Here is a 26646-nt window from a genome sequence, read left to right on the forward strand (position 1 = left end):
AGGGCTGTCACCTCATCCACCGGATCAGTCTGATCCAGTCCTGGTTTTGCCCCAGTGCATGCAATTTGGTAGCAAAGACAAAAAAAGATAATGGGATTCAAAAGGGTGTGGGATAAAGACAGAGGATGTCTAGTGGCTAAGGGATGGAAATGAAGACCTGGGGCAACCTTTAACTTCAGGTGTAGTATTTCTGCAGGGGGTAAGCTGCATGAAGTAGCAATTACAATCCTAAACAAATTGCTGGGTGAACTGGATGGACCATTTGGCTCTTTATTTGCTTCCATTTACTACGTTGCTATGTCGTTCTTAATTTTCTTAGGGGAATCTGAACTGCAACTCCATCATGCTGCAATAGGGTAAAACTAGGTTGGGGTTGCTGGCAACCCTAATTGTAAGCGCTGAGTGATGGGATGCTCTGGAGTAGGGACAATATGGTTGAGCCCCTGCTCCGTAGTTCAGGGAAAGAGTGAGATTCTTTAGCTCAGACTTGCCCATCTGAGGGCCTACTAGCAGAAGCACAAAGCCTCCAATGGTAACGACACAGGATCGGCCAAAGGTCTCCGGGCTATTGCTGTCATAGCAACGGTAAAGCCCTCATCCCCACTATTCTTCGCTTCCGTATCGCACAAATCCCACCCCACAACAAGGCGCCTCACCCTCCTCATTGGTGCGCGTCGAATCTCGCCTCGCAGTCCCATTGGCTGCATGCTCCTGTCCTTCACGACCGGCCGGCCGGCCGCAGCGGCGTTCTTCCGGGTAGGCGTCTGGCTCGGAGCGACGGTGGCGGGTGGTGAGGCGTTTTCCTGATCACTTATGCAGGGTTTCCCGCACTAGGGCCGGGGAGGGAGGGAGATGCACGGTATTACAGGATAGGTGGTGTTGGGACCGGGAGGTGGGAGGGGCGCAACCTGCTGCAGAGGTGCAGGGCCTCACACAGGAAGGGGGCTCGGAGGGAATGGGGCGGGGCCTGGCACAGGGTGGAGTGCGGAAGGGGGCGGGACTTGATGGGGTGGGGAAGGCCTGGCGCAGGCAGGGGTGGGGGTTGGGTAACGCTACCTTAGGGATAGGAGGACTAGGTTTTTAGGGAGCGCGAGGGTGACAGAGCTAGGGGTTTTCCTTTGTACGCGAAAGACGAGGAAAGCCCTGGTCAGGGGACTAGGTAGTGCCTGCCACAGCATAGGCAGAAGGAAGGCTTCGCTGCTTGCTCTTAAGTCCGTACTCTCTGTAGGTTGTGATTCCTTTTGTTATTGGACCCACAAAAAAGATGATGTACATGAGCTTTTCAGATCACATAGGTTTCTTCTCCAGATATGACTGTGAAAAACGTATTTATAGCAAATGTGCCACCAAAATTCACGCAGCAGAACCCTTCAGGCCTTATCAAACTGAGATTACATTTTAGTGCGCCCCAAACCTGCCGTCCATAACCCACAGCCAGTTTGGATTTTGGGATATCTTCCATGAGCATACATGATATAAATGTGCATATATTGGTGACCTGGCATATGTAAATTTATCTCTTAGAAGTGTTAATATAGTGATATATAAATTTTTATAAATAAAATATATGTTCATGGTGGATATCTTGAAAACCTAGCTGGCTGTGGTGTGCTGAGACTAAGTTTGGGAACTACTTGTCATCAGTTAATATCAATTTGATATTTATTTGCTGCAGGTGTTAGAAATATTGTGAATAGGGTGTTACTGTAGTACCTCAGGACTGAGCTGAAGGTGTTGAAGGCTGTCATAATGAGTCATAATCCTGTGTCTTGGATGAGTCCCTAGTATCTAAAAAGATGAATGTATTTCAGTTCTATGTTATTATTTCTTGGTTTTTAAAGTTGCCTTTAAGGACTAATGCAGCAGAGTCAGAGCTTGAGTGTCCTGTTTGGGAGAAGTGTTGTCCTACAGGTGCGTTGGTGTTAAGGTCAGATTTAATGCATTGATGGTGGTTTGGAGCACCTTTTAATGACTTCTACATATCATTTGTTGGGGCATTTATTGCACTGGATGAGGTACACTATGATCCATGCACTTGTGTATGGGTTTGTCCTGTTCTGTGGGGATGGTAGTTTCTATGCCTGTGTTTGCAAGGTTTGCATTTCTTCTGATCGTATGGTAGTGTTCTGCATAGTGCTGTAGTCTGGTGAAATAGTAGTTTTGGTATTACAACCTACAATGTTTTCTTCAGGACCAATATTGCTACTAGAACTTTTGAAATCTGTATGAGCAGCGAAAGTATTTGAATATGCGATAAGAAAAACAGACAAAGGATGCTTTTGAGATTTTGGCAGCATGTATCTCTGAAAGGGAATTTTTCATAGGCTTGTTAGCATGTGTAACATAGAACAAGAAGCAGCCATGCAATTTGAACCCTGCACTGCATTAAAGTGCATTGAGCTAGAAGTGTCTTTGATTTCTTTGCTTTGAAAATTGTTATGGAGACTGGCTGAGTTGGTAGATTTTACTTTTGAATGGCTAATGTGATTTAAAACTGCCTGTAGATTTTATTAAGCTCTTATATACCGTCGTTCACACTGGCCATCACAACGGTTTCCATGTATAAAACATAAAGAACAATAAATTAGATGAAGAACAATTATTCCTAAAATATGGTAAATAAAAACAAAATCAAATACAAATAGGCAAAGAAAAACACAATAAAATACAATCATATAAAAACTAATTAAAATACTTAATTAAAATGGATATACGCATGTAGGGGGGTTACGAGCGCCGGGCCTATTTTCAAAAGGCCGGGCAGCGTGCGTAAAGCCCTGGGACGAGTGTAAGTCCTGGCTTGAAAAAATGGGAGGGGGCGAGGCTGCTGAGGTGGGGGATCGCGCGCCGGCAGTTGGCCGGCGTGCAAGTTATGCCTGCCTCTGGCAGGCGTAACTTGTGAAATAAAGGTACGGGGGGGGGGGGTTTCGGGATGGGGGGCGGGACAGATAGGTGAAGGGAGGAGAAGGAACGGGGAAAGCAGCTGGTCTCCCCGAGGGCTCGGCGCACACAAGGTGCACTAGTGTGCATTCCCCTTATGCCGCCGACCCCTGATTTTATAACATGCGCGCTCAATATAGGCCACGCGCATACATTTTAAAATCTGCCCCTAAGTGCCTCAAGTTATGTAAAAATACTTAAAATAGTATAAAATAGCTCTTAGTCATTCCTTCCAAATGATGAGCAACTTATTAGCGACATGGTTTTACAAACTAGTAAGGAAGGGATCTGTCGGTGTCAGTATGCTGCGTTTTGGGGAAGCAGCAGCAGCAGCAGCAGCAGGGATAATGAACGGATGCTCGTGAACGAATGACTCATGAGCCTCGTTTCCTTCGCCACAAGGATACAGGCAGCCACCTCTCTCACTGAAATCTGGCAGGCAAACAAGAAACTTTCTCTTTTTCAGAAGTAGGAGAGGTGTTTTTGTTTTGTTCCTGATGAAGAGGACTCTTTGCAGCTGTCCTGCTGTATATCCATCATGACCAATGCCACCACCTCCTCCCCGGCTGTGGATCCCGGAAGCAACATGGGCAGCTATGTGCTGGTGCCCTTCTTCCTGCTCACCATTGTTGGCATTGTGGTGGCTGTGGTAAGAAGCTTTTCTTGTTTCTTATAGATCCCTCAGGGCTGTGTTAGCTGGTCAGCTGCCTTCCTTCTCCTCTTATGTCTGTTTATAATGGATTCTTCTCATATAAGAGCCCCCAAGACACAGGCTATCAACTTTGAAAATGGAAGACAGCTGTATTCTAGTCTCCTGGAAGCTCCTCGGTGTATTTACATTTTAGATTTTTATTTGTCCTTTTCCACGTCCATTTTGGTCTCTGTCCTCCTCTCCCAAGCACAGTTCACCTTTCTGTGCTTTCTCTTTTTACAGTGAATTAATTGGTTATGGATCAACTTCCCATCGCTTTACATAATTGGTTAGGTTGAAAGAAGATCAGAAGACCATTGAGTTTAGGGTTTTTCTGCTTTGCCTATCAGTTCTTTCTGTGTGCCAATCCAGGAGAAGCCATTTTACCATACAATGACTCATTCCCAGATACAATGATTGGAGCAATATCCTAGACATCACTAAAATCCTTCAGGCACCATTACATGTGGCCCTGCATTTTTCCTTCCACAGTAAGGATGTTTATTAGGTGAGCACTGCATATAGTTAAAGCAATGTGACCAGCCCCCCTGCAGGACTCTTGATGGCTCGGATAACAAGATCCAAGTTTACAAATTTGGAAGCCCAAGGCGGAAGTGTCAAGCTTGACTGATTGAAGCAACAGCCAGACCGAGTACAGTTTAAAAATAGTACACCCCTTAAATGTCCCAGTGATATGAGGCCATCCCCTTGAGGACATGATCAATTTCCGTCTTATTAGAGCCTGTGGTATCAGGCTCTGGAGGAAGGATAATCTTGCAGTGCAAGGGTTGAGCCTTCCTCGCTTCCGAGGGGCCCCAGATGGGTTCAGGGTGGGATATGGGTTCTCTTTCACTCACATGCCCTCTTACGAGGTGGGTAATCTTAGTGGAATATCAAATGTTGGTGTCTCAGCAGACTGTGTGCAGATTAAGTATTCTTCAGGGAATTAAAAAGAAAAACTTAGGCCTGTTTAAACCTGGCAGAGAACATTTTTGTGCATGTTTTTCACACAGCTCTGCTGGTGTACCTCACCCTTGCCCTGCCATACCCACTGCAGTTCTCATACTGAGACCCTCCCCCCAACACACACACCCATACCCAGTTCTGCCAGTATACCTCAGTCCCATTGGAGAGCACCACCTCCTCTTCTAGTAATGAGATGCCTTACACAGCTCTGCCAGTGCAAGTCCTATCTGATCTGCATTGCCCCTAGCTAGTCTAGTATTGAGACTCCCCTACACATGGCTTTTGTAATATGTTTCAAGGATAGGATGGATAGTGGGGGGAGAGATGATATTGTATTAAGAATATGGCATACCATTGAAGTCTCTTTTATTAGTGGCAGCAATTTTGTTATTTTACGCTGTATGTTTTGATTGTCGTTTTCCTTTCAATGCAACTCATCTTAAGAATGTAAGAAATGTCATGTTGGGTCAAACAAAGGTTCATTAAGCCCGTATTTTGTCTCCAACAGTAGCCGGTCCAGGTCCCAAGTACCTGCCAGATCCCAAAATAGATTTTTACAATTTATTTTAAATCTGTTAGTTTCGTTTCATGGAGTGTCCTCTTGTTTTAGTATTATGTGAAAGAGTAAATAACTGACCTTTATTTACCAGTTCCACCCCATTAATGATTTTATATTCATCCTCATAGGTGAGCCATTCTGTACTCTTTATCAATGTTGTTGCTGTTTTGTGCACCTTTCTAGTTCCACTATGCCTAAGAACATAAGAAGTTGCCATACTGGGTCAGACCAAAGGTCCATCAAACCCAGCATCCTGTTTCCAATAGTGGCCAATCCAGGTCATAAGTACCTGGCAGGATCCTAAATAATAGATAGATCCCATGTTGCTATTGCACAGTGACAAGTAGTAGCTATTTCTTAAGTCTGTTTGGCTAATAACAATCTATTAACTTCTCAAGGAATTTGTCAAAACCTTTTTTAAGCCCAGCTATGCTAACTGCCTTAACAACATCCTCTGGTAATGAATTTCAGACACTAATTGTACGTTGAGTGAAAAATGATTTTCTACGATTTGTTTTGAATGTGCTACTTACTAAATTCATAGAGTGTCCCCTAGTCTTTGTATTTTTTGAAAGAGTAAATAACTGATTTATTTACCTGATTGATTCTACTCATGACTTTATAGACCTCTATCATATTCCTCCTCAGCCGTCTCTTTTCCAAGCTGTACAGACCCAACCTCTTTAGCTTTTCTCGTAGGGGAGCCGTTCCATCCCCTTTATCATTTTGGTTGTCCTTTTCTGTATCTTTTCCAATGCAACTACTGTCCATCTTTTTTGAGATGTGGTGATCAGAACTGCACACAGTACTGTAAATACAGCCTCACCATGGAGTGATACAGGGACATTATGGCATTTGCCATTTTATTTTCCATTCCTTTCCTAATAATTCCTAACATTCAGTTTGCTTTTTTTGATCACCACCGCACACTGAATCAAGGACTTCAAAGTATTGTCCACTATGATACCCCAGGTCCTTTTCCTGGGGGTAACTCCTAATACGGACCCTAACATCTTGTAACTACAGTGTGGCTTACTTTTCCTCATGTCATCATTTTCCACATTAAATTTCATCTGCCTTTTAAATGCTCCGTCTTCTAGTCTCAGAAGATCCTTCTGCAATTTTTCACAATCCGCTTGTGATTTAACAACTCAGAATAATTTTGTATCATCTGCAAATTTGATCACCTCACTCACTGTTCCCTTTTCCAGATCATTTATAAATACATTAAAAAGCACCGGTCCAAGTACAGATCCCTGAGGCACAGCACTGTTTACTGTTCTCTATTGTCTCCGTTTCCTATCTTTTAACCAGTTTGCAATCCACAATGGGACATTACTTCCTATCCAATGACTTTTTAATTTTCTCAGGAGTCTCTCAGGGGGCAGGCACTTTGTCAAACACCTTCTGAAAATCCAAATATACTACATCCACCAGCCTACCATTATCTACATGTTTATTAACTTCTTCAGAAGACTGTAGCAGATTGGTGAGGCAAGATTTCCTTTGTGTAAATCCTTGCTGTTTGGGTCCCATTAAACCATGACTTTCTATATGTTCAATATGCCTTTTATGAGATGGGGTGATCAGAACTGCACACAATACAGAAGATGCATTTGCACCATGGCTCAATTTTTAGAGGCATTGTTGATATATTTCAGTTTTATTGTCCATTCCTTTTTGGATCATTCGTGATATTCTCTTTGCTTTTTTGACTGCTGCCCCATATTGAGCTGAGGATTTCAATGTATTGTCCACAAGGATTTCAAGGTCCTTTTCCTGGGTGGTGACGCCCACTATGTAACCCAGTACTGTATATCTAGTTGGTATTATTGGAATACCACAGATCCATTCAGAGTCCCACCCTTTCTGGAAAGAGTGCTCATTTCTCTGCTGTGATTTTTTTTTTTTAATTTTTTTTATTTATGCATTTATGTAGTTTAACAAGCATCAACTTGTAATAGAATAGACTACAATAAAGATTTGAAATATTCAATTATACAAACATATATAGATAGCATTTCTCTGTTTGTAGAAAAATGGAGAGCTTCATAATAGAGCGGAACGAAGAAAATAAAACATCAGAAATTCAGGCTCGTCTGAGAGTTACCTCCCACCATGTTCCATTTACACCATTAAACAACAGGTTTAAACAGGGCTAGCATGTGAGTCCAAGAACACCCTCAGCTGACTTGGATCGAAGAAAATGAATCTCTTCCCCTGATGTATCAGACAACACTTACAAGGAAATTGTAACTTGAAAGATATTCCTTTCTGTGCTACCTCTCCTCTTAATTCCAAGAAAGATTTTCTTCTCAACTGAGTTTGCTTTGTTAGATCTTGGTAACACCACACTTTCTGACCAAAAAAAAAGTGTTTGAGAATTTCTAAAGTAATATTCTTGTCCACAAGAAATGTAAACATAACCAGTAAGGGTCTACGACATGTTACCGCCATATCTTGAGATGAATTCAGCAAAGAAGTTAGATCTTGAATATTTTGCTCTTCATTGTTTTCTTGTCTATCTTCAGCTGTATTTAAATAATATGCCTTTGAGATCATTGGCTTCATCTCTTCAGGGATTTTTAGTACCTGTGAGACATACAATCTGAACAGATCAATAGGAGAAATATTTTTTAAGACAGGAAAATTAATAAATCTTAAGTTGTGAACTCTTAGCAAGTTTTCAATTTTTTCAAGTGTATTTTCAACTTCCATATCTTTCCGAATTATCAGTGCATTAGATTTCTCCAATTCAGTCACTCTTTCTTCCATTTTTTCAATTCCTTTTTTCTGCGTTGTTAATTCCAGTGCATTATCTTTAACTTGTTGTTTTACTTCTTTAACCTCATTTGTTAATCCCACTATCGCTTTTTCCAAAGATTGGAGAGCTTTCCATATAATATTTAGTGATATTTCAGGTTCAGCAATCTTTTTTAAATGGAGTTTGTGAACCGGACTCTGTGCTTTGCCCTGTCCTGCTGCTTTCCCGGCGCCATTTCCAGGATCAAAAGATTTAATCCTGACATCAAAGTCTAGCCCCGTACCTTCCTCCACTACTCCAAGCGCTGACTTTACCTCGTGTCCTTGTATGTTAGTCCTTCCTCCAGTTGAGCTTGCTCCAGGGCTCCGGCCTTCTCCCAGCTATCCGCCAGTACGCGTTCCTCGCTCTGGCAGCTCCCCTCCTCGTCACGACCTGGAGGCACCGGTCTATCCGGGGGTTAAAGATAGTTCGGTCGGAGAAGCCTGCTCCCGCTCCGGAGCTGTTTCTCCAGCGGCCTTCTCACCCGGCGAAAGCGGAGGTACAGCGGCGAAGAAACTTCCAGTAGTTGGTTGGTTAGTTCTAGGGGGGTGGAGGTGATCTCTCCAACCCTCACCCGGGCATTAGGAAATTTTTAAAGAAGAAATTTCAGGAGCTCTTTACGCTGCAACCAGTCAGGCGGCCATCTTGGAAAGCTCCCTTCTGCTGTGATTTTTAAGTTCATATAATCTGTGCGGTTATGTTAGTTCATTAATGGAGTTGGTTCAGTTGTGTTTTCAAACTCCATGTTGAACAATGGGCCCAGTTCTAGGGCTTTACCTATCCCTTGCTACTGGTATTGGTAGAGGTGACTGTTAGAAATTTACTCTTGATGGCTTGGGTACAGATCATACTGAGGGACTACACGTGGCACACTGTCTAATTACTAGAGGCTCAGTAAAGCTTTTCTTTTCTGTCTCCATCTGCTGGTAGGAATGCAAAACACATTCATCTGAACTGATCTGTGGTATTCTAGGAACGAAAATTAGCAGGTTAGAACCAATTTTTAGCACCCCCTGTTTTTTCAGTTCTGAAACCCCTGACATAGGGAGGTCTGCCAGTGCATCTCAAGCCTGACCTGCAGCACTCAGTTTTTCCAGTACTGAGACCCACTACATACACACTTCTACCAGTGCACCTCAATCTTGCTGTACTACAGCCCCTGCTATTATAATACTGAGACTACTATACACAGCTCTGCCAATACATCTCAATCCTGATCCGCAGCATCCTCAGCTATTCCATTACTGAGACACTCCCTGCCCACACACACACACACACATATATACACACACATAGCTTTCAATGCACTTCAGTCCTGCCCTGCAGCAACCCCTGCTATTCTAGTACTGAGATCACCCTCACAAAGCTCTACCAATGCACTCCAGTCCTGTTCTGCCGTTCTGCAAGATATTTCTAACATGCTTGCTGCTTTGCCCTGTCCTCCTGTCATTAAAAGTAATAATGATTTGGCTTTATATAGTATCTATGATGCTTTACATATCAGTTTGTTATAACTGCAATTTAGTAAAAAGAGTTTTCATGACTCTAGGTGTTTTATCAATGTCTTTACTGACAACTGGAGTTGATCTGAAAGAAACAGTATAGGTGGCATTCTTATTATGACTTTAGGAGCAGCTTCTCTTTCCCTCTCATCTGTTTGTAAGATCCTTTCATTTTTCCTTGTAGATCATGTACATTCAGAAGAGAAAGAGGTGAGTTACCCCTTCCTTCCAGGAAGAAAACGTAGCAGAAGGGGAGAACCCCAGTCTGACTGATTGCTTTGGGATTCGGTGGTCATTGGTGTCCTGGATTCTGAGAGGTAGAAAAAGTCTCACAAGAGGATGCAGTGGAAGAACCACCCTTCTAACTGCAGAGTTCTCCTTTTAATAAGAAATATTGCCTGTAATCTTATTTATTTATTAAATATTTATATACCACATATCAATAACTTCTAAGTTGTTTCCCTAACAGTCCTACTCTACTCACCCTCTGCCGGACTAATACTGACATACCCCACGCCCCACTCTGCCAGTGCATCGTTACCCTGTACCACAGCACCTCCGATTCCAGTACTGATATCTTCTACCTACACAGCTCTGGCCTGCAGCACCCCTTGTTTTTCACTACTGATACCTTCTCTCTCACAGTTCTGCCCATGTGCCTCAATCTGTAACACATACTTTAATTCCAGTATTGAGAACCTTTCACATGTAGGTTCACCAGCACATTACAAGTCTGCCAAGCAACATCTGTTTTAATCCTCTCCTTGTCCTAAAAAGAGGTTGAGAACCATCTGAAGTGAGGTCACCTGGGTTGCCAGGTATTGGATGAAGGGTTCTGGGTCTGATAGAATTGAAGGTTATTTGGGAAAATCATAGCTTTGAGGGAGCTAGATGAGACCATTGATTAGGATAGATCAGGTATTGCTTAGGGGAAGCTCTGGGTGGTATGGTGCTAGATTTTTGAAAGGAAGTTCATGAATTGCATGGGGCCAGATGCTGCTTGGGAAGACTATTGGATGGATAGAGCCAAATATTATATAGGAAAAAATCATTTGAATGGGGACAGATGTTGGAAGAGGCCATAGGTTAAATAGGACCAGATATTTATTGGACTAGATTACACATTGCATTGTATCAAATATTAAGGGGGTCATGGGTTGAATAAGGCCAGATATTTACTGGAGAACTAACAACTCAGACACTAGCTATTAACTTAGAGAGGTCATGGATTGGATAGAGCAAAATGTTGGTGCGGAGAGGTCACACATTTTCCTAAATGTTGGTTGGAGAAGATTATGGATTTAGATTGCAGCAGATTTTGTTTGGGAGGAGATGTAGGTTACTTAAGACCAGGTACTAGTTGATTGTCATGGATTTGGATTATTTCATACGTTAATTGAGGAAGGTGCGAATCTAAAATGGGTAAGAAGTTAGTTGAAGGAAGACTTGTGTCTGATGGGAGTGAGATGTTGACGGGATCAAGCCCATGCTTTTGATAGGGCTGAGTTATTGATTGAGGAAGTACGGGGTTGAATTTAGCAACATGGTAGTTGAGGAGGTTATATAGATCCTGCTCCAGAACAGAATATTTGTATGATTTTGGAAGGAGAGCCAATCCTGCAAGCAAGGTGTAGGATAGGAATTATTGTGGCTGGTCAAAAAACTTTGTGATCCAGAGATTGACTTTGGCTCTGCAATGGGAGACTGTGCTAGCAGTGTAATGTAATGTCAGTTTGGGGATCACGCCATTCTACTGGTAACTCGCCATGTATGACAATGAAAAGGGAAAAAACAAATAAGTTACTAAATACACACCGTACCAGTAAATCCTAACTATCTAACAGTGGATACTTAACCTTATGCATTGCATGAAATGTCCATGATGTCAACTATACAACTTGCTTTTTTTTTCTCAGAGTTGACAGGTTACGTCACCACTTGCTTCCAATGTACAGTTATGACCCTGCAGAAGAACTGCATGAGGCTGAGGAGGAGCTGCTGATGGACACAGAGGAAATGAAGGTCAGTGAGAAACTGTCAGCTCTTGGGCCTGCGTTCGGCTGGGTTTTTAATACTGCTATGGGCAGCAACCTCTTCTGCTGCTGGACTCTGTTGACTTAAGAATACATTTGGAACAGAAAGTGAGGTTAATAAAGTGAATGATGGCCTACATGGCTCGTGAATCTGAGAGATACTAAATGTATTGTTTTGTTTATTTAAAATTCTTCTGTTCTGCTGAATACAAAATACATTGTTCTAAGCTGATCAAAATAAAATAAAGCATTGAGATAAACATAGCGTAAAACATATAATACTAGCCGTTAAGCCCGTAACAACGGGCTCGGTCCGTTTCCTTCCCACTCCCTCCCCCTCATTCTCCCTCCTCCTTCACTCTCTCACCCCCTCCCTCCTCCTTCACTCTCTCACCTCCCTTCCCCTCTCTCACACCTCCCTCCCCCTCTCTCACCTTCCCTCTCTCTCACCTTCCCTCCCTCTCTCTCTCTCACCTCCCTCTCTCTCTCTCACCTTCCCTCTCACCACCTTCTCCTCCCGCTCCTGCCGGCAGATCTCGGGGGGGGGGGGGTGTCACTCCCGCGATCGCGCGCGGCGCTGCTTCTCCTGCCGGCAGATCTCGGGGGGGGGGGGGGGGGGTTGTCACTCGCGCGCGGCGCTGCTTCTCCTGCCACTCCTGCCGGCAGATCTCGGGGGAGGGGTGTCACTCGCGCGCGGCGGCGCTGCTTCTCCTGCCGGCAGATCTCGGAGGGGGGTGTCACTCGCCTCTGCTCCTCCTCCCGCTCCTGCTTCGCGGCCGCCGCCGCTCCTGCGGCCCCACCGCCATGTTTTTTGTTTCGGGCACGCACGGCTCTGACCAACGTGCTGGCCCGCACATGCGCGGTAGAGCTGCTCTCTACTGCGCATTTGCGGGCCGTCGGTCAGAGCCCATTTATAAGGTAGATAACTCCGTAATAGACAATATAACAGTAAGAGCTAGAAGGTAGCATTTGGGGTTAGTTGTTGGGGAAGAAAGTTCGGGTAATGCAGAAGAATATTTGGAAGCTGGGAAAGGATTGTAGATAGCTGGCTTTCCAATGAGCTGTCTAAGGCAAGGGGAGTGGCAATACATGACTGATGCAGGGAAGACAGGAGCCTCAGCTGAAAGCGAGAATGGCGACCAGCATCCAGTCAAGAAAGGAGCAGTTGATTAGGTACATTGGCAGTAGCTTAAGCTAGCTAGGGAGGGATGGAAGAAAATTGGGAAAACCAAGCTTCACAAAGCAAGGAAATTGGTAGAAAAATTGTCACAGTATAAGACCACAGATGCATCTACAAAGAACAGAAAATAAGGAGAATAACGAGGAGCTTGCAATCTGACTGGCTAAGGACACGAATACTGGCTTATAAAATCACCAGAAATGGATGTGTGCTGCTAATGCAGAGAAATGGAGCCAGATGGATATTACCTAGCAAATTACAGGCCCTTTGAGAGCTGCTGGAAGCACCAGTGATGATTTGAGAAGATCAGGCGGAGAGTGGAGAAGACTTGAATTCAGCAGAGCAGGGTGTGAGGCAGCAGGGAATGACTGAGTGAGCAGGGAATTGGATTGAGGAGAGCACTGAATGGGATGTACTTAGATTTAGTAGGGCTGCCGCCACTGTGCCAAGAGGAGACTTGTAAGGTGGGCAGCCTTGGCCTGGTGGCAGTACACAGTTTACCAATTTTCTTCCCTTTTGTCATTAGAGTATTACAGAGGGGTTAGAAAGGAAGGTTTTGCCTTTTTGCAGGGTGATCCTAAAAACTGGAGAAGTGGCAGAGTGGCAGCGAATTTTAAATGCAAAGAAGTGTGGGCAGAGAAAACCAGGGGAGTGGTTATGTGGTGGGGGGGCAAAGGGCTGACAACACCCAAATAGATCTTAAGGTGGTCAAATCTCATAACCTTAAGGTGATGGGGAGACACAGAAGGAGGTTAAGGTTTAGGGGGGAGGCATAAGCAATGGTAATGCTTCTGGTGCGATTTCACTGTGGAGGTCGTTCCTCCCAAAGAATGCAGACAGGTTAGAGTCGAGTCAGTCTCCAGTCTGCATCATACGCTCTGCGAGCAATTACTCAGGGAACTAAATGTGTGCACTTCAGAGAAGATGCTGAGATTAAAAATAGTGCTGCTATAATTACTGCACAAGAAAAATCAGTTTTATTGGAAAAGAAAAAATTCTAGGACAAAGGGTCATGGCATAAGCTGGAGGGGAGAGCCTTGGGTATAACATCAGAAAATATTTCTTCACGGAAGGGGTTGTGGAAGTATGGAAGAGGAAATATCTGAAGTCAAGGAAGCCTAGGCCAAGGGCCCGGAGGAGTGAGGGGTAAAGCTGGGATGAGCACAGAGGATCCTGAGCTGTGGAGGAGTGAGGGGTAAAGCTGGGATGAGCACAGAGGATCCCGAGCTGTGGGGGAGTGAGGGGTAAAGCCTGGGACAGTCACAGAGGATCCTTATTTGTGGGGGAGTGAGGGGTAAAGCCTGGGACAGTCACAGAGGATCCTTATTTGTGGGGGAGTGAGGGGTAAAGCTGGGATGAGCACAGAGGATCCCAAGCTGTGGAGGAGTGAGGGGTAAAGCCTGGGACAGTCACAGAGGATCCTTATTTGTGGGGGAGAGAGGGGTAAAGCCTGGGATAAACACAGAGGATCCTTAGCTGTGGGGGGAATGAGGGGTAAAGCCTGGGACAGTCACAGAGGATCCTGAGCTGTGGAGGAGTGAGGGGTAAAGCCTGGGACAGTCACAGAGGATCCTGAGCTGTGGAGGAGTGAGGGGTAAAGCCTGGGATAAGCACAGAGGATCCCGAGCTGTGGGGGAGTGAGGGGTAAAGCCTGGGACAGTCACAGAGGATCCTTATTTGTGGGGGAGAGAGGGGTAAAGCCTGGGACAGTCACAGAGGATCCCAAGCTGTGGAGGAGTGAGGGGTAAAGCCTGGGACAGTCACAGAGGATCCTTATTTGTGGGGGAGAGAAGGGTAAAGCCTGGGATAAGCACAGAGGATCCTTAGCTGTGGGGGGAATGAGGGGTAAAGCCTGGGACAGTCACAGAGGATCCTGAGCTGTGGAGGAGTGAGGGGTAAAGCCTGGGATAAGCACAGAGGATCCCGAGCTGTGGGGGAGTGAGGGGTAAAGCCTGGGACAGTCACAGAGGATCCCGAGCTGTGGGGGAGTGAGGGGTAAAGCCTGGGACAGTCACAGAGGATCCTGCGCTGTGGAGGAGTGAGGGGTAAAGCCTGGGACAGTCACAGAGGATCCTGCGCTGTGGAGGAGTGAGGGGTAAAGCCTGGGACAGTCACAGAGGATCCTGAGCTGTGGAGGAGTGAGGGGTAAAGCTGGGATGAGCACAGAGGATCCCAAGCTGTGGAGGAGTGAGGGGTAAAGCCTGGGACAGTCACAGAGGATCCTTAGCTGTGGGGGGAATGAGGGGTAAAGCCTGGGACAGTCACAGAGGATCCTGAGCTGTGGGGGAGTGAGGGATAAAGCCTGGGACAGTCACAGAGGATCCTTATTTGTGGGGGAGTGAGGGGTAAAGCCTGGGATAAGCACAGAGGATCCTTAGCTGTGGGGGAATGAGGGGTAAAGCCTGGGACAGTCACAGAGGATCCTTAGCTGTGGGGGAGTGAGGGGTAAAGCCTGGGACAGTCACAGAGGATCCTGAGCTGTGGGGGAGTGAGGGGTAAAGCCTGGGACAGTCACAGAGGATCCTGAGCTGTGGAGGAGTGAGGAGTAAAGCCTGGGACAGTCACAGAGGATCCTGAGCTGTGGGGGAGTGAGGGGTAAAGCCTGGGACAGTCACAGAGGATCCTGAGCTGTGGAGGAGTGAGGAGTAAAGCTGGGATGAGCACAGAGGATCCCAAGCTGTGGGGGAGTGAGAGGTAAAGCCTGGGACAGTCACAGAGGATCCCAAGCTGTGGAGGAGTGAGGGGTAAAGCCTGGGACAGTCACAGAGGATCCTTAGCTGTGGGGGGAATGAGGGGTAAAGCCTGGGACAGTCACAGAGGATCCTTAGCTGTGGGGGGAATGAGGGGTAAAGCCTGGGACAGTCACAGAGGATCCTTAGCTGTGGGGGAGTGAGGGGTAAAGCCTGGGACAGTCACAGAGGATCCTGAGCTGTGGGGGAGTGAGGTGTAAAGCCTGGGACAGTCACAGAGGATCCTGAGCTGTGGAGGAGTGAGGAGTAAAGCTGGGATGAGCACAGAGGATCCCAAGCTGTGGGGGAGTGAGGGGTAAAGCCTGGGACAGTCACAGAGGATCCCAAGCTGTGGAGGAGTGAGGGGTAAAGCCTGGGACAGTCACAGAGGATCCTGAGCTGTGGGGGAGTGAGGGATAAAGCCTGGGACAGTCACAGAGGATCCTTATTTGTGGGGGAGTGAGGGGTAAAGCCTGGGATAAGCACAGAGGATCCTTAGCTGTGGGGGAATGAGGGGTAAAGCCTGGGACAGTCACAGAGGATCCTTAGCTGTGGGGGAATGAGGGGTAAAGCCTGGGACAGTCACAGAGGATCCTTAGCTGTGGAGGAGTGAGGGGTAAAGCCTGGGACAGTCACAGAGGATCCTGAGCTGTGGAGGAGTGAGGGGTAAAGCCTGGGACAGTCACAGAGGATCCTTAGCTGTGGGGGAGTGAGGGGTAAAGCCTGGGATAAGCACAGAGGATCCCGAACTGTGGGGGAGTGAGGGGTAAAGCCTGGGACAGTCACAGAGGATCCTGAGCTGTGGAGGAGTGAGGGGTAAAGCCTGGGACAGTCACAGAGGATCCCGAACTGTGGGGGAGTGAGGGGTAAAGCCTGGGACAGTCACAGAGGATCCTTATTTGTGGGGGAGTGAGGGGTAAAGCCTGGGATAAGCACAGAGTATCCTTAGATGTGGGGGAATGAGGGGTAAAGCCTGGGACAGTCACAGAGGATCCTTAGCTGTGGGGGAGTGAGGGGTAAAGCCTGGGACAGTCACAGAGGATCCTGAGCTGTGGGGGAGTGAGGGGTAAAGCCTGGGACAGTCACAGAGGATCCTGAGCTGTGGAGGAGTGAGGAGTAAAGCTGGGATGAGCACAGAGGATCCCAAGCTGTGAGGGAGTGAGGGGTAAAGCCTGGGACAGTCACAGAGGATCCTGAGCTGTGGAGGAGTGAGGGGTAAAGCCTGGGACAGTCACAGAGGATCCTGAGCTGTGGAGGAGTGAGGGGTAAAGCCTGGGACAGTCACAGAGGATCCTTAGCTGTGGGGGAGTGAGGGGTAAAGCCTGGGATAAGCACAGAGGATCCCGAACTGTGGGGGAGTGAGGGGTAAAGCCTGGGACAGTCACAGAGGATCCTGAGGTGTGGAGGAGTGAGGGGTAAAGCCTGGGACAGTCACAGAGGATCCTGAGCTGTGGAGGAGTGAGGGGTAAAGCCTGGGACAGTCACAGAGGATCCCGAGCTGTGGAGGAGTGAGGGGTAAAGCCTGGGACAGTCACAGAGGATCCCGAGCTGTGGAGGAGTGAGGGGTAAAGCCTGGGACAGTCACAGAGGATCCCGAACTGTGGGGGAGTGAGGGGTAAAGCCTGGGACAGTCACAGAGGATCCCGAGCTGTGGGGGAGTGAGGGGTAAAGCCTGGGATAAGCACAGAGGATCCCGAACTGTGGGGGAGTGAGGGGTAAAGCCTGGGACAGTCACAGAGGATCCTGCGCTGTGGAGGAGTGAGGGGTAAAGCCTTGGACAGTCACAGAGGATCCTGAGCTGTGGAGGAGTGAGGGGTAAAGCCTGGGATAGTGACAGAGGATTGTGCCCTTAGATGTGGGGTGGGAAGGAGTGTGGCAGTGGCCCAGCGGTTTCCAGCTCAAATAGAATCAGCCTTTATTAGATTACACTGACACGAGCCTTTATCTGCAGTGCCACAGGGATTATTTCCCATCTCACCTAACCCAGTCATTACAGGGCTAGTCCTCGGCTGGGAGCCATGCACCAGGGCTCCCTCTACAATTATGGGCCCTAAGTCTGACCACTAGGAGGCACCATTGCACAAACATCGGTGGCATTGATGCTGCCTCTGCAGCATCCTGAGCCCTACCTGATCCAGGCAAAGAAACCTGGTCCAGGAATTAAACTCAGGCCTTCCATCTGGCAGCACAGAGCCACTGGATCAGTCCACCACATATTTCTGAGCAGGACAGAAAACTTGGGGGCAGTGTTGGTGTTATACTGGTCTGCAATGCCTCAGTAGATGTGACTTATTTCCTGTTTCTTCTCCTCTACAGATGGTGCCAAGTTGGCAGAGTGGGTACAAGCAGTACAGGCGTATGCCATTCTTGGACACAACTGCTTAGCCAAAGCTTTTCTGCAGAGCTAAAAGACTGTACAAAAATCTGTGCAGAGCACTGATTCTTCAGCAGAATTCGATAATACTCCTCCAGAGCACCTGCCCCGGCAGCAGAATTAGATGGTACATCATCTGAGCAGAGACTCTTCCTCCACAGCTGGACAACACTCCTGCAGAGCCTCCTGCAGAATTAGATGGTTCATCATCTGAGCAGAGACTCTTCCTCCACAGCTGGACAACACTCCTGCAGAGCCTCCTGCAGAATTAGATGGTTCATCATCTGAGCAGAGACTCTTCCTCCACAGCTGGACAACACTCCTGCAGAGCCTCCAGCAGAATTAGATGGTTCATCATCTGAGCAGAGACTCTTCCACCACAGCTGGACAACACTCCTGCAGAGCCTCCTGCAGAATTAGATGGTTCATCATCTGAGCAGAGACTCTTCCTCCACAGCTGGACAACACTCCTGCAGAGCCTCCAGCAGAATTAGATGGTACATCATCTGAGCAGAGACTCTTCCTCCACAGCTGGACAACACTCCTGCAGAGCCTCCTGCAGAATTAGATGGTTCATCATCTGAGCAGAGACTCTTCCTCCACAGCTGGACAACACTCCTGCAGAGCCTCCAGCAGAATTAGATGGTTCATCATCTGAGCAGAGACTCTTCCACCACAGCTGGACAACACTCCTGCAGAGCCTCCTGCAGAATTAGATGGTTCATCATCTGAGCAGAGACTCTTCCTCCACAGCTGGACAACACTCCTGCAGAGCCTCCAGCAGAATTAGATGGTTCATCATCTGAGCAGAGACTCTTCCTCCACAGCTGGACAACACTCCTGCAGAGCCTCCAGCAGAATTAGATGGTACATCATCTGAGCAGAGACTCTTCCTCCACAGCTGGACAACACTCCTGCAGAGCCTCCAGCAGAATTAGATGGTTCATCATCTGAGCAGAGACTCTTCCTCCACAGCTGGACAACACTCCTGCAGAGCCTCCAGCAGAATTAGATGGTTCATCATCTGAGCAGAGACTCTTCCACCACAGCTGGACAACACTCCTGCAGAGCCTCCAGCAGAATTAGATGGTTCATCATCTGAGCAGAGACTCTTCCTCCACAGCTGGACAACACTCCTGCAGAGCCTCCAGCAGAATTAGATGGTTCATCATCTGAGCAGAGACTCTTCCTCCACAGCTGGACAACACTCCTGCAGAGCCTCCAGCAGAATTAGATGGTACATCATCTGAGCAGAGACTCTTCCTCCACAGCTGGACAACACTCCTGCAGAGCCTCCAGCAGAATTAGATGGTTCATCATCTGAGCAGAGACTCTTCCACCACAGCTGGACAACACTCCTGCAGAGCCTCCTGCAGAATTAGATGGTTCATCATCTGAGCAGAGACCCTTCCCTAAGAACTGGAGCACTAACTGTTCCACCAGAATTGGATGGGGTACCTCTAGAGCACTGACTCTGCCCCCTTTTTCCCAGATATGGAAGCTGCCTCTCCATTCAGAACTCCTTATCCCACAACTCCTAATTTTGTTGTCCTCACTTGTCTTCTGGTGCCACCTGTTTCATGTTCCGTGCAGCAGTCCCATTGGCTGACAAAAGACTGGAGGTTGCTGATGTGGATGGTCTCCTGCCTGTTTGTGGAAGGTGCAATATGAATCTAATATCTGCCCTGAGCAAGACTCATCTCGAGTGCTAGCTGTAGTTCTTCATTTTCCAAAGTCTGTATGGTCTCGCTACTTCCTCCTTTCCAACCCACAAGTTCCCAGGCCTCTGCCATGTATGTCCTCTCTCCTTCTCATCTGACATTCATCAGGGCGCAGTCATGCATGGTCTCTCTTATCCTGTCCCAGCAGGCAGGCAGCATGCATGCCCTCTGCTAATCTTATTTTCTCCCTTCCTTAGATAAGCCAAGAACAGCAGCCAAGTGCTGTGAGAGCACTTGGCTGCTGTTCAGGGAGCAGGGTGCAGCTGGCACTGCTAGACTCTGTCAGTCCAAGCTGGGAAGGAGTCCTGCCTTGCAGTGCACAGCACCATCTTGATCCAGCTCGTTTTTTTCCTTCTTGTCATCGAAGACATTTTGGCTTTTGTTCTTCACACTTGTACTAGGCTCTGGGAATACGTTGGTGTTAATTTTAGAACTTGCAAGCTTGTTGAAAAGGAGCATAAATGCTTTGCATGTACTCACTAACGCCTATAATATAACTTCTGAGATCTGAGCACACTTCTTTTTCACCACAGACTGTCGCTAGAGCTCAGGATCACGTGGAGATAGCACTAGGCTGTGTCCAAGAAAGCTTGTACCAGAGAGGCCCCTGGAGTGATGGCAGTTATGTTTGACCTGTTTAAGTTCTAGGATACTGTAGCACTGAAAATAAAATATCTGCTCAAAAGTCCAGGGGTCAGAGCCTGGCAGATATCTTCTTGCAGGATAACACTAGCCAAGAGGGCCAAGGTTGGATGGAGTGCTTGCAGAATGCCAGATGCATCACTTGCATAGTTATTATACATTTAACAGAAAACAGGCAAGAGGGAAACTGGGCTATAGTATTGTCCTCATGAGTTGCAGTTCTGTCCCTCGATCTCTGTGAGAACTGTGCCTGAATGGATGGAGGTGGTGGTAGACAACAGGAAGAGCCTGACGGCTAGGATATAAAGGTGCTCTTTACATCCTAAATAACTAGTAGTCTTAGAAAGCGATGGAGATGAGAAGACACCTGTGTTTCTGGATCCATTCAATTGCAAGCTTCATTTCTGCTCTGCGTGTTCATGTGTTCTGCGCTCACCTTCTTGAAATCAGTGAGCCTAAGTCCAAATCATTTCTGGCCCACGCAGCCCCTCACTATAGCTGAATTCTAGGACAAGGTACACCAGGTCAGAGCTCGGCTTATGTGTGACTCAAAACGGCAACAGAAACCTTCCGTCTGAGGGAGCCTCAGCAGGCTTCTGAACACAGGATGAAGCTCTAGTATGCCTTAACATGTGAAAACTGCCCTTCTGCAAGGAATTGCAATGGCTGGGCCCCAGTGCTGCATACTATTACTTGAGTTGCCGTACTTGTAGAATTGCAAGGAAGGTAATAATTGACCCATTCAGCTTTTTGGGTGGGTGACCACCAATGCTGTGTGTTGTCAAGGAAATGTACGAAGCTATTTTATGTGAGCTAGCAGGTGACTCCATGCCATTTAGGACAGGTTCTACCTCCACTGCATGCATGGATGTGCAGGCCTGCTTTTCATAGGAGCAGAATAACTACATCTCCGTACATGGAATGGGGCAAAACCAGGCCAGCTGGGGGTGAAGTCACTGGGCAAGGTGCCAAATATGCTAACATTCATAAAACAGCTTTATGCAAATATTGAACTGCCAGGGGCTGCCAGCTTTGGGTTTGTTCTAACACTGAAAATTAATTAGGTTTATGAGAATTACTTATTAACAGTTTAAGCTATTTTGGTAAATATATTTGTAATAAAAGATGCAAAATGAAATACCTGTAGACTGTTCCCTGGTTTGGGTTTGTTTCGCACTTCATGAAAAGAACAGACACCGTGGCACGTAGCATTTCAGCGAGCACATTGAATGATTGTTGCCCCGCCTCCTCATGTGGAATGGATGTGCGGGAGGGCGTGTGCCAGAAATGTCATCATAGGTGGTATCTGAATGGTCCACGTTGCCACTGATGTTAAAAACAAAACATCTACACACACACACACACACACACACCCCTGTAGAGAAAGCTGCCGGAAGAATTTCAAAAGTAAAAGAAAAGCAAGCTCTTTACTATAGCCAGATGCCGACACATTTGTGGTTAAACATCGAGCCAGGAGCTTACCGGGACTGCCCGTTGGTGCAATGGGGAGAAACAGAGAATACGTTGGCAGATGAGGTTCATTTAGTCTGCCCACTTTACATCCTGGTTCAATACGGTCACCACCTGATCTCTCTTTCCCTTCGCTCCTTCATAATGTGGGATACCTCCGTTCTTATCCCAGGCCTTTTTGCATGGGATAATATGAAAAACAAGAGACAATCTACAAGGATATATTTCAAGTAAGCCAACACTAATCAAAATAGTGAATGTAGTCCATGAAAGTGTCAGCAAGTCTTTATAGTCACGCTGTCGACTCAATCATCCACCTTTGTGTGAAAAAACAATCAATATTCTCAAAAAATAAGTGTTAATCCTTTGCAAAAAGAGGAATATATTCAAACCCCCCTGCCACCAGCCGCTGTTTCGTGAGTATACTGCATCCGGGAGAATATATCTGCGTGTTCTCTCACAGTCATGAAACGTCTCACACGACACCAGCCGCTGTTTCGTGAGTATACTGCATCCGGGGGACTATATCTGCGTGCTGCGTGTTCTCTCACAGACATGAAACACCTCACACGACACCAGCCGCTGTTTCGTGAGTATACTGCATCCGGGAGAATATATCTGCGTGCTGCGTGTTCTCTCAGAGTCATGAAACATCTCACACGACACCAGCCGCTGTTTCGTGAGTATACTGCATCCGGGAGAATATATCTGCGTGCTGCGTGTTCTCTCACAGACATGAAACGTCTCACACGACACCAGCCGCTGTTTCGTGAGTATACTGCATCCGGGAGAATATATCTGCGTGCTGCGTGTTCTCTCACAGACATGAAACGTCTCACATGACACCAGCCGCTGTTTCGTGAGTATACTGCATCCGGGAGAATATATCTGCGTGCTGCGTGTTCTCTCACAGACATGAAACGTCTCACACGACACCAGCCGTTGTTTCGTGAGTATACTGCATCCGGGAGAATATATCTGCGTGTTCTCTCACAGACATGAAACATCTCACACGACACCAGCTGCTGTTTCTTGAGTATACTGCATCCGGGAGAATATATCTGCGTGTTCTCTCACAGTCATGAAACATCTCACACGACACCAGCTGCTGTTTCGTGAGTATACTGCATCCGGGGGACTATATCTGCGTGCTGCGTGTTCTCTCACAGACATGAAACACCTCACACGACACCAGCCGCTGTTTTGTGAGTATACTGCATCCGGGGGACTATATCTGCGTGCTGCGTGTTCTCTCACAGACATGAAACGTCTCACACGACACCAGCCGTAGTTTCGTGAGTATACTGCATCCGGGGGACTATATCTGCGTGCTGCGTGTTCTCTCACAGACATGAAACATCTCACACGACACCAGCCGCTGTTTCGTGAGTATACTGCATCCGGGAGAATATATCTGCGTGCTGCGTGTTCTCTCACAGACATGAAACGTCTCACACGACACCAGCCGTTGTTTCGTGAGTATACTGCATCCGGGAGAATATATCTGCATGTTCTCTCACAGTCATGAAACATCTCACACGACACCAGCCGCTGTTTCGTGAGTATACTGCATCCGGGAGAATATATCTGCGTGTTCTCTCACAGTCATGAAACATCTCACACGACACCAGCCGCTGTTTCGTGAGTATACTGCCTTGGGAACGTGCAGAAGAGAACATGCAGCACACAGATAAATTCCCCCTCCCCCCTCGATGCAGTACACTTACAAAACACTGGCTGGGGTCATGTGAGACATTTCATGTCCGGGAGACGGTATACTCACGAAACACCAGCTGGTGGCGGGGGGTTTGAATCGTATGGAAGATAGAGTATTTTTGCAACGAGCAGGGATGTTTGCGATGTCACTTTATTCATTATCTTTGGTAGATGGACAGTAATATGTTCCTCTTTTTGCAAAGGATTAACACTATTACTGCTCAATAGCAGCTACATTAAGGCTTACTGATACCTTCAGGGACTACATGCACTATTTATTTTGATTAGTGTTGGTTTACTTCAAGTATTTCCTAATAGACTGTCTCCTGTTTTTCATGTTTAATAGTGTGAGAGAATTTTTTTCACTTTCTTTCTTTTGTGATATTACATTGGCAAATCTAAAAAACTGTCATGCCAATAAAGTTATGTGAATTTGATAAGGTAGCTAGAAGGCCATAATTATATTGCAAATCATTATTAGGGATCACAGAAACTCCACGCCCTTTTCTGATTTTTCAGCCATCCTGTAAAGTTCTGAATGCCATCAATAGTTTGCCAGCTGTGGTATAACAGGTACAGTAAAGAAGAACTGAATATGTAACACTAGAAATTATCACTAGAAACATTCATGCCATGTCGGAGAGGGGAGGGGGCCTTACATTATTATTTATTTGATTATACCGCCATGAACCAAAGCATCTAGGTGGTTAACAAAATAAAACACACATAATCATACAACAATAAACAAGATCATAAAAGAAAGCAAAACATCCATATAAAATACCCCAAAATGACAGACCGACCGACTGACCAGCCCAAGGGCAAATCAGAATACCCTGACTTTCATCCACAGGCATATGCTTGGTTAAATAACCATGTTTTAACCAACTTTCTAAATTTTAAGTAATTAAGCTCTGCCTGTATGGTTGATAGTAAAAGAATTCCACAGGACAGGAGATTGGTAAGTGGAAGATTGAGTTCCTTCAAGCCTCATAATAGAGAAGGGATATGTAATAGTTCCTGTTTAGAACAGAGAGAGCTTATGGGAATATAAGGCACAAAGACGTCAGCAAGAAACTGGGAGGTCCATAGTCAGCTGCTATCCAGCTGAACAAGTTAGCTGGATAAATATATCCAGATAACTTATCCAGAATATTCAGCGGCACAGATCCACCACTAAATATACACATAGTTTGGCTATCTTTAGACTTGCTCAATAGCAGCTAAATTAACTGGATAAGCAGCCATGCCCCAGAACATCCCATCTCGCCTACCACTTACAGGCCGATACAGTAAAGTTCGTGGGAGAGCGCCTGCTCTCCCAATGTGCGCACAGGCCAGTGTCCTGTGTGCACGATACAGTAAAACAAAATATTTAAATTATGGCCCGCGGTAAAAAGAGGCGCTAGGGACACTAGCACGTCCCTAGCGCCTCTTTTTGGACAGGAGTGGCGGCTGTCAGTGGGTTTGACAGCAGATGCTTAATTTTGCCGGCGTCAGTTCTCGAGCCCGCTGACAGCCACGGGTTCGGAAACCGGACGCCGGCAAAATTGAGCATCTGGTTTTCAACCCATGAGCCGATTAAAATTTTTTTTTTTTAATTTTTAATGTTTTTTTTTAACTTTTTGCCATGATATTAAGTCGGAAGGTGCACAGAAAAGCAGTTTTTACTGCTTTTCTGTGCACTTCCCCGGCGCCGGCAGAAATTAACGCCTACCTTTGGGTAGGCGCTAATTTCTGAAAGTAAAATGTGCGGCTTGGCTGCACATTTTACTTACTGAATCGCGTGGGAATAACTAATAGGGCCATCAACATGCATTTGCATGTTGCGGGCGCTATTAGTTTCAGGGGGGTTGGACGCACATTTTTGATGCGCTATTACCCCTTACTAAATAAGGGGTAAAGCTAGCTCGTCGAAAATGCGCATCCAAATGTGGGTTAACAGTGCGCTCCACCAGAGCACACTGTACTGTATCGGCCTGTTAGCTAGTTATTTGGCTAAGGGGTGCCTGCTGAACACAGCTGCATATTCAATCAAGACCTTAAACTTTATCGTGGCCAGTACTAGCAACCACACAGGCAAATCATAAATGAGCAAAAGCAATCAAACCCATAGCGTGCCAGCAAAAAATAAAAAATGGCTCCAACCGATAGTTTAGATGGACTGAGGAATATTAAATAGGAAGAGTTCATGTTTGGCTGATATCTAAGCCTTGTGTCCTGGACACTGGGACTTGCCCTGGAGAACCCAAGCAAAGTGATGCATGGAGGCTTTCCAGCTGCTGGGACTGGGAGTTGGATTTTAAGCCTTCCAATGGGCTGGAGTTTTGGATCAGTCTGTCTGCTTGCAACACAGATTTCGAGTATTCCAAGTGCCTGGAACACAGTTCATCATCCTATTGGTGAAAGGAAGCACTTCTGAAAAACTGACCATGCTTTCTGCCTTTTAAAGAGGTCTTTAATGAGCAATAATTCCCTCTAGATAGGGCGGGTATTGGGAAAGAATGATTAGTAATAGCCTACTCCAGTACTTATCTTCATGCATTAAGTAGTCATCAGAATGGGCACCCTTCCTTATTTTAAATGCACTTACTGCCAACCTTATAGCATAACCTTTCGGGCTGAATGGGCAGGAGTCAGGATGTCCTCTCATAGAGAAAGCTCTGTTCCTTGCTGATCCACCAGACCTCAATACCTTCACCACCCTCAGACGGGTAGTACCACCCCTGTTCCTTCCCCTTATAATTGCACTGTGGATGGGGGGTGTTTCTAGCCAAAGCAGAGGAAGAGGAAAGGGCTGAGAAGCTAGAATGATGTGAGATGGAAGACTCTGGGGAAGGAAAGAGGCTGACAGGAGGAAGGTTTTGGCTCAGGTAATTGCTGGGCTGAGCTGAAGGGGCTTCATAGAGCGAGACCCTCAACAGGGGCCTTTGCCAGTGGTGCAGTCCCTGAACCATGACCTTCGCTTCTCTTAGGAAGTTCCCCAAAAGACTCTTTGCTGACCTCCTGGTCTTCTGCACGTCCACCCCCAATATATTCATGTGGGATGGGGGAACTCTCCAGGGGGCAAGACTATGGAGGAGCCCTTTTACCATTCTCTCCAGCCAGGCCCCGTTTAATGCTTCTCTTCTTAGCTTCCAGCGCCCATTCCTGATGCCGCTCTCTGGTTTACTCCCCCTGGAGCTTCACCTCCTGAACCCCGCCTCTACAACTTCCTTTTCCATTGGACAAGGTTTATTTCTTGTCCATTGTTAAAAAAAACTTTCCTCTATTTCAACGTTGCCATCTTATCTCCCCTTTCTTTTCTCTCCTCTACGATG

General features: G+C 46.6%; 1 protein-coding gene across 3 annotated transcripts; it reads left to right on the plus strand.

Annotated features, from left to right (window-relative positions):
• Positions 1-670: 670 nt before the first annotated feature.
• Positions 671-21286, plus strand: SMIM29 (small integral membrane protein 29). Of its 3 annotated transcripts, none has more exons than XM_029573108.1 (5): positions 671-756; positions 3407-3589; positions 9646-9671; positions 11378-11483; positions 17720-21286. In XM_029573108.1, the coding sequence occupies exons 2-5, from the start codon at positions 3479-3481 to the stop codon at positions 17786-17788; spliced, it is 312 nt and encodes a 103-aa protein (XP_029428968.1). In that variant the 5' UTR covers positions 671-756; positions 3407-3478; the 3' UTR covers positions 17789-21286. The 3 variants fall into 3 exon arrangements, with proteins under 3 accessions (XP_029428968.1, XP_029428967.1, XP_029428969.1); XM_029573107.1 differs by having other exon boundaries at positions 736-790; XM_029573109.1 differs by lacking the exon at positions 671-756 and adding an exon at positions 1073-1224.
• Positions 21287-26646: the final 5360 nt, after the last annotated feature.

Source organism: Rhinatrema bivittatum, chromosome 12 (genome assembly GCF_901001135.1).
Source record: "Rhinatrema bivittatum chromosome 12, aRhiBiv1.1, whole genome shotgun sequence".
Classification (NCBI taxonomy): domain Eukaryota; kingdom Metazoa; phylum Chordata; class Amphibia; order Gymnophiona; family Rhinatrematidae; genus Rhinatrema; species Rhinatrema bivittatum.

What these genes read in the sequence shown, in the direction of transcription:
- SMIM29 (XM_029573108.1), top strand. Translation starts at nt 3,479, where the DNA reads ATGACCAATGCCACCACCTCCTCCCCGGCTGTGGATCCCGGAAGCAAC. An exon ending in TTGGCATTGTGGTGGCTGTG is followed by an intron (nt 3,590 to 9,645) that starts GTAAGAAGCTTT and finishes TTTTCCTTGTAG; the next exon opens with ATCATGTACATTCAGAAGAG. An exon ending in TGGACACAGAGGAAATGAAG is followed by an intron (nt 11,484 to 17,719) that starts GTCAGTGAGAAA and finishes TCTCCTCTACAG; the next exon opens with ATGGTGCCAAGTTGGCAGAG.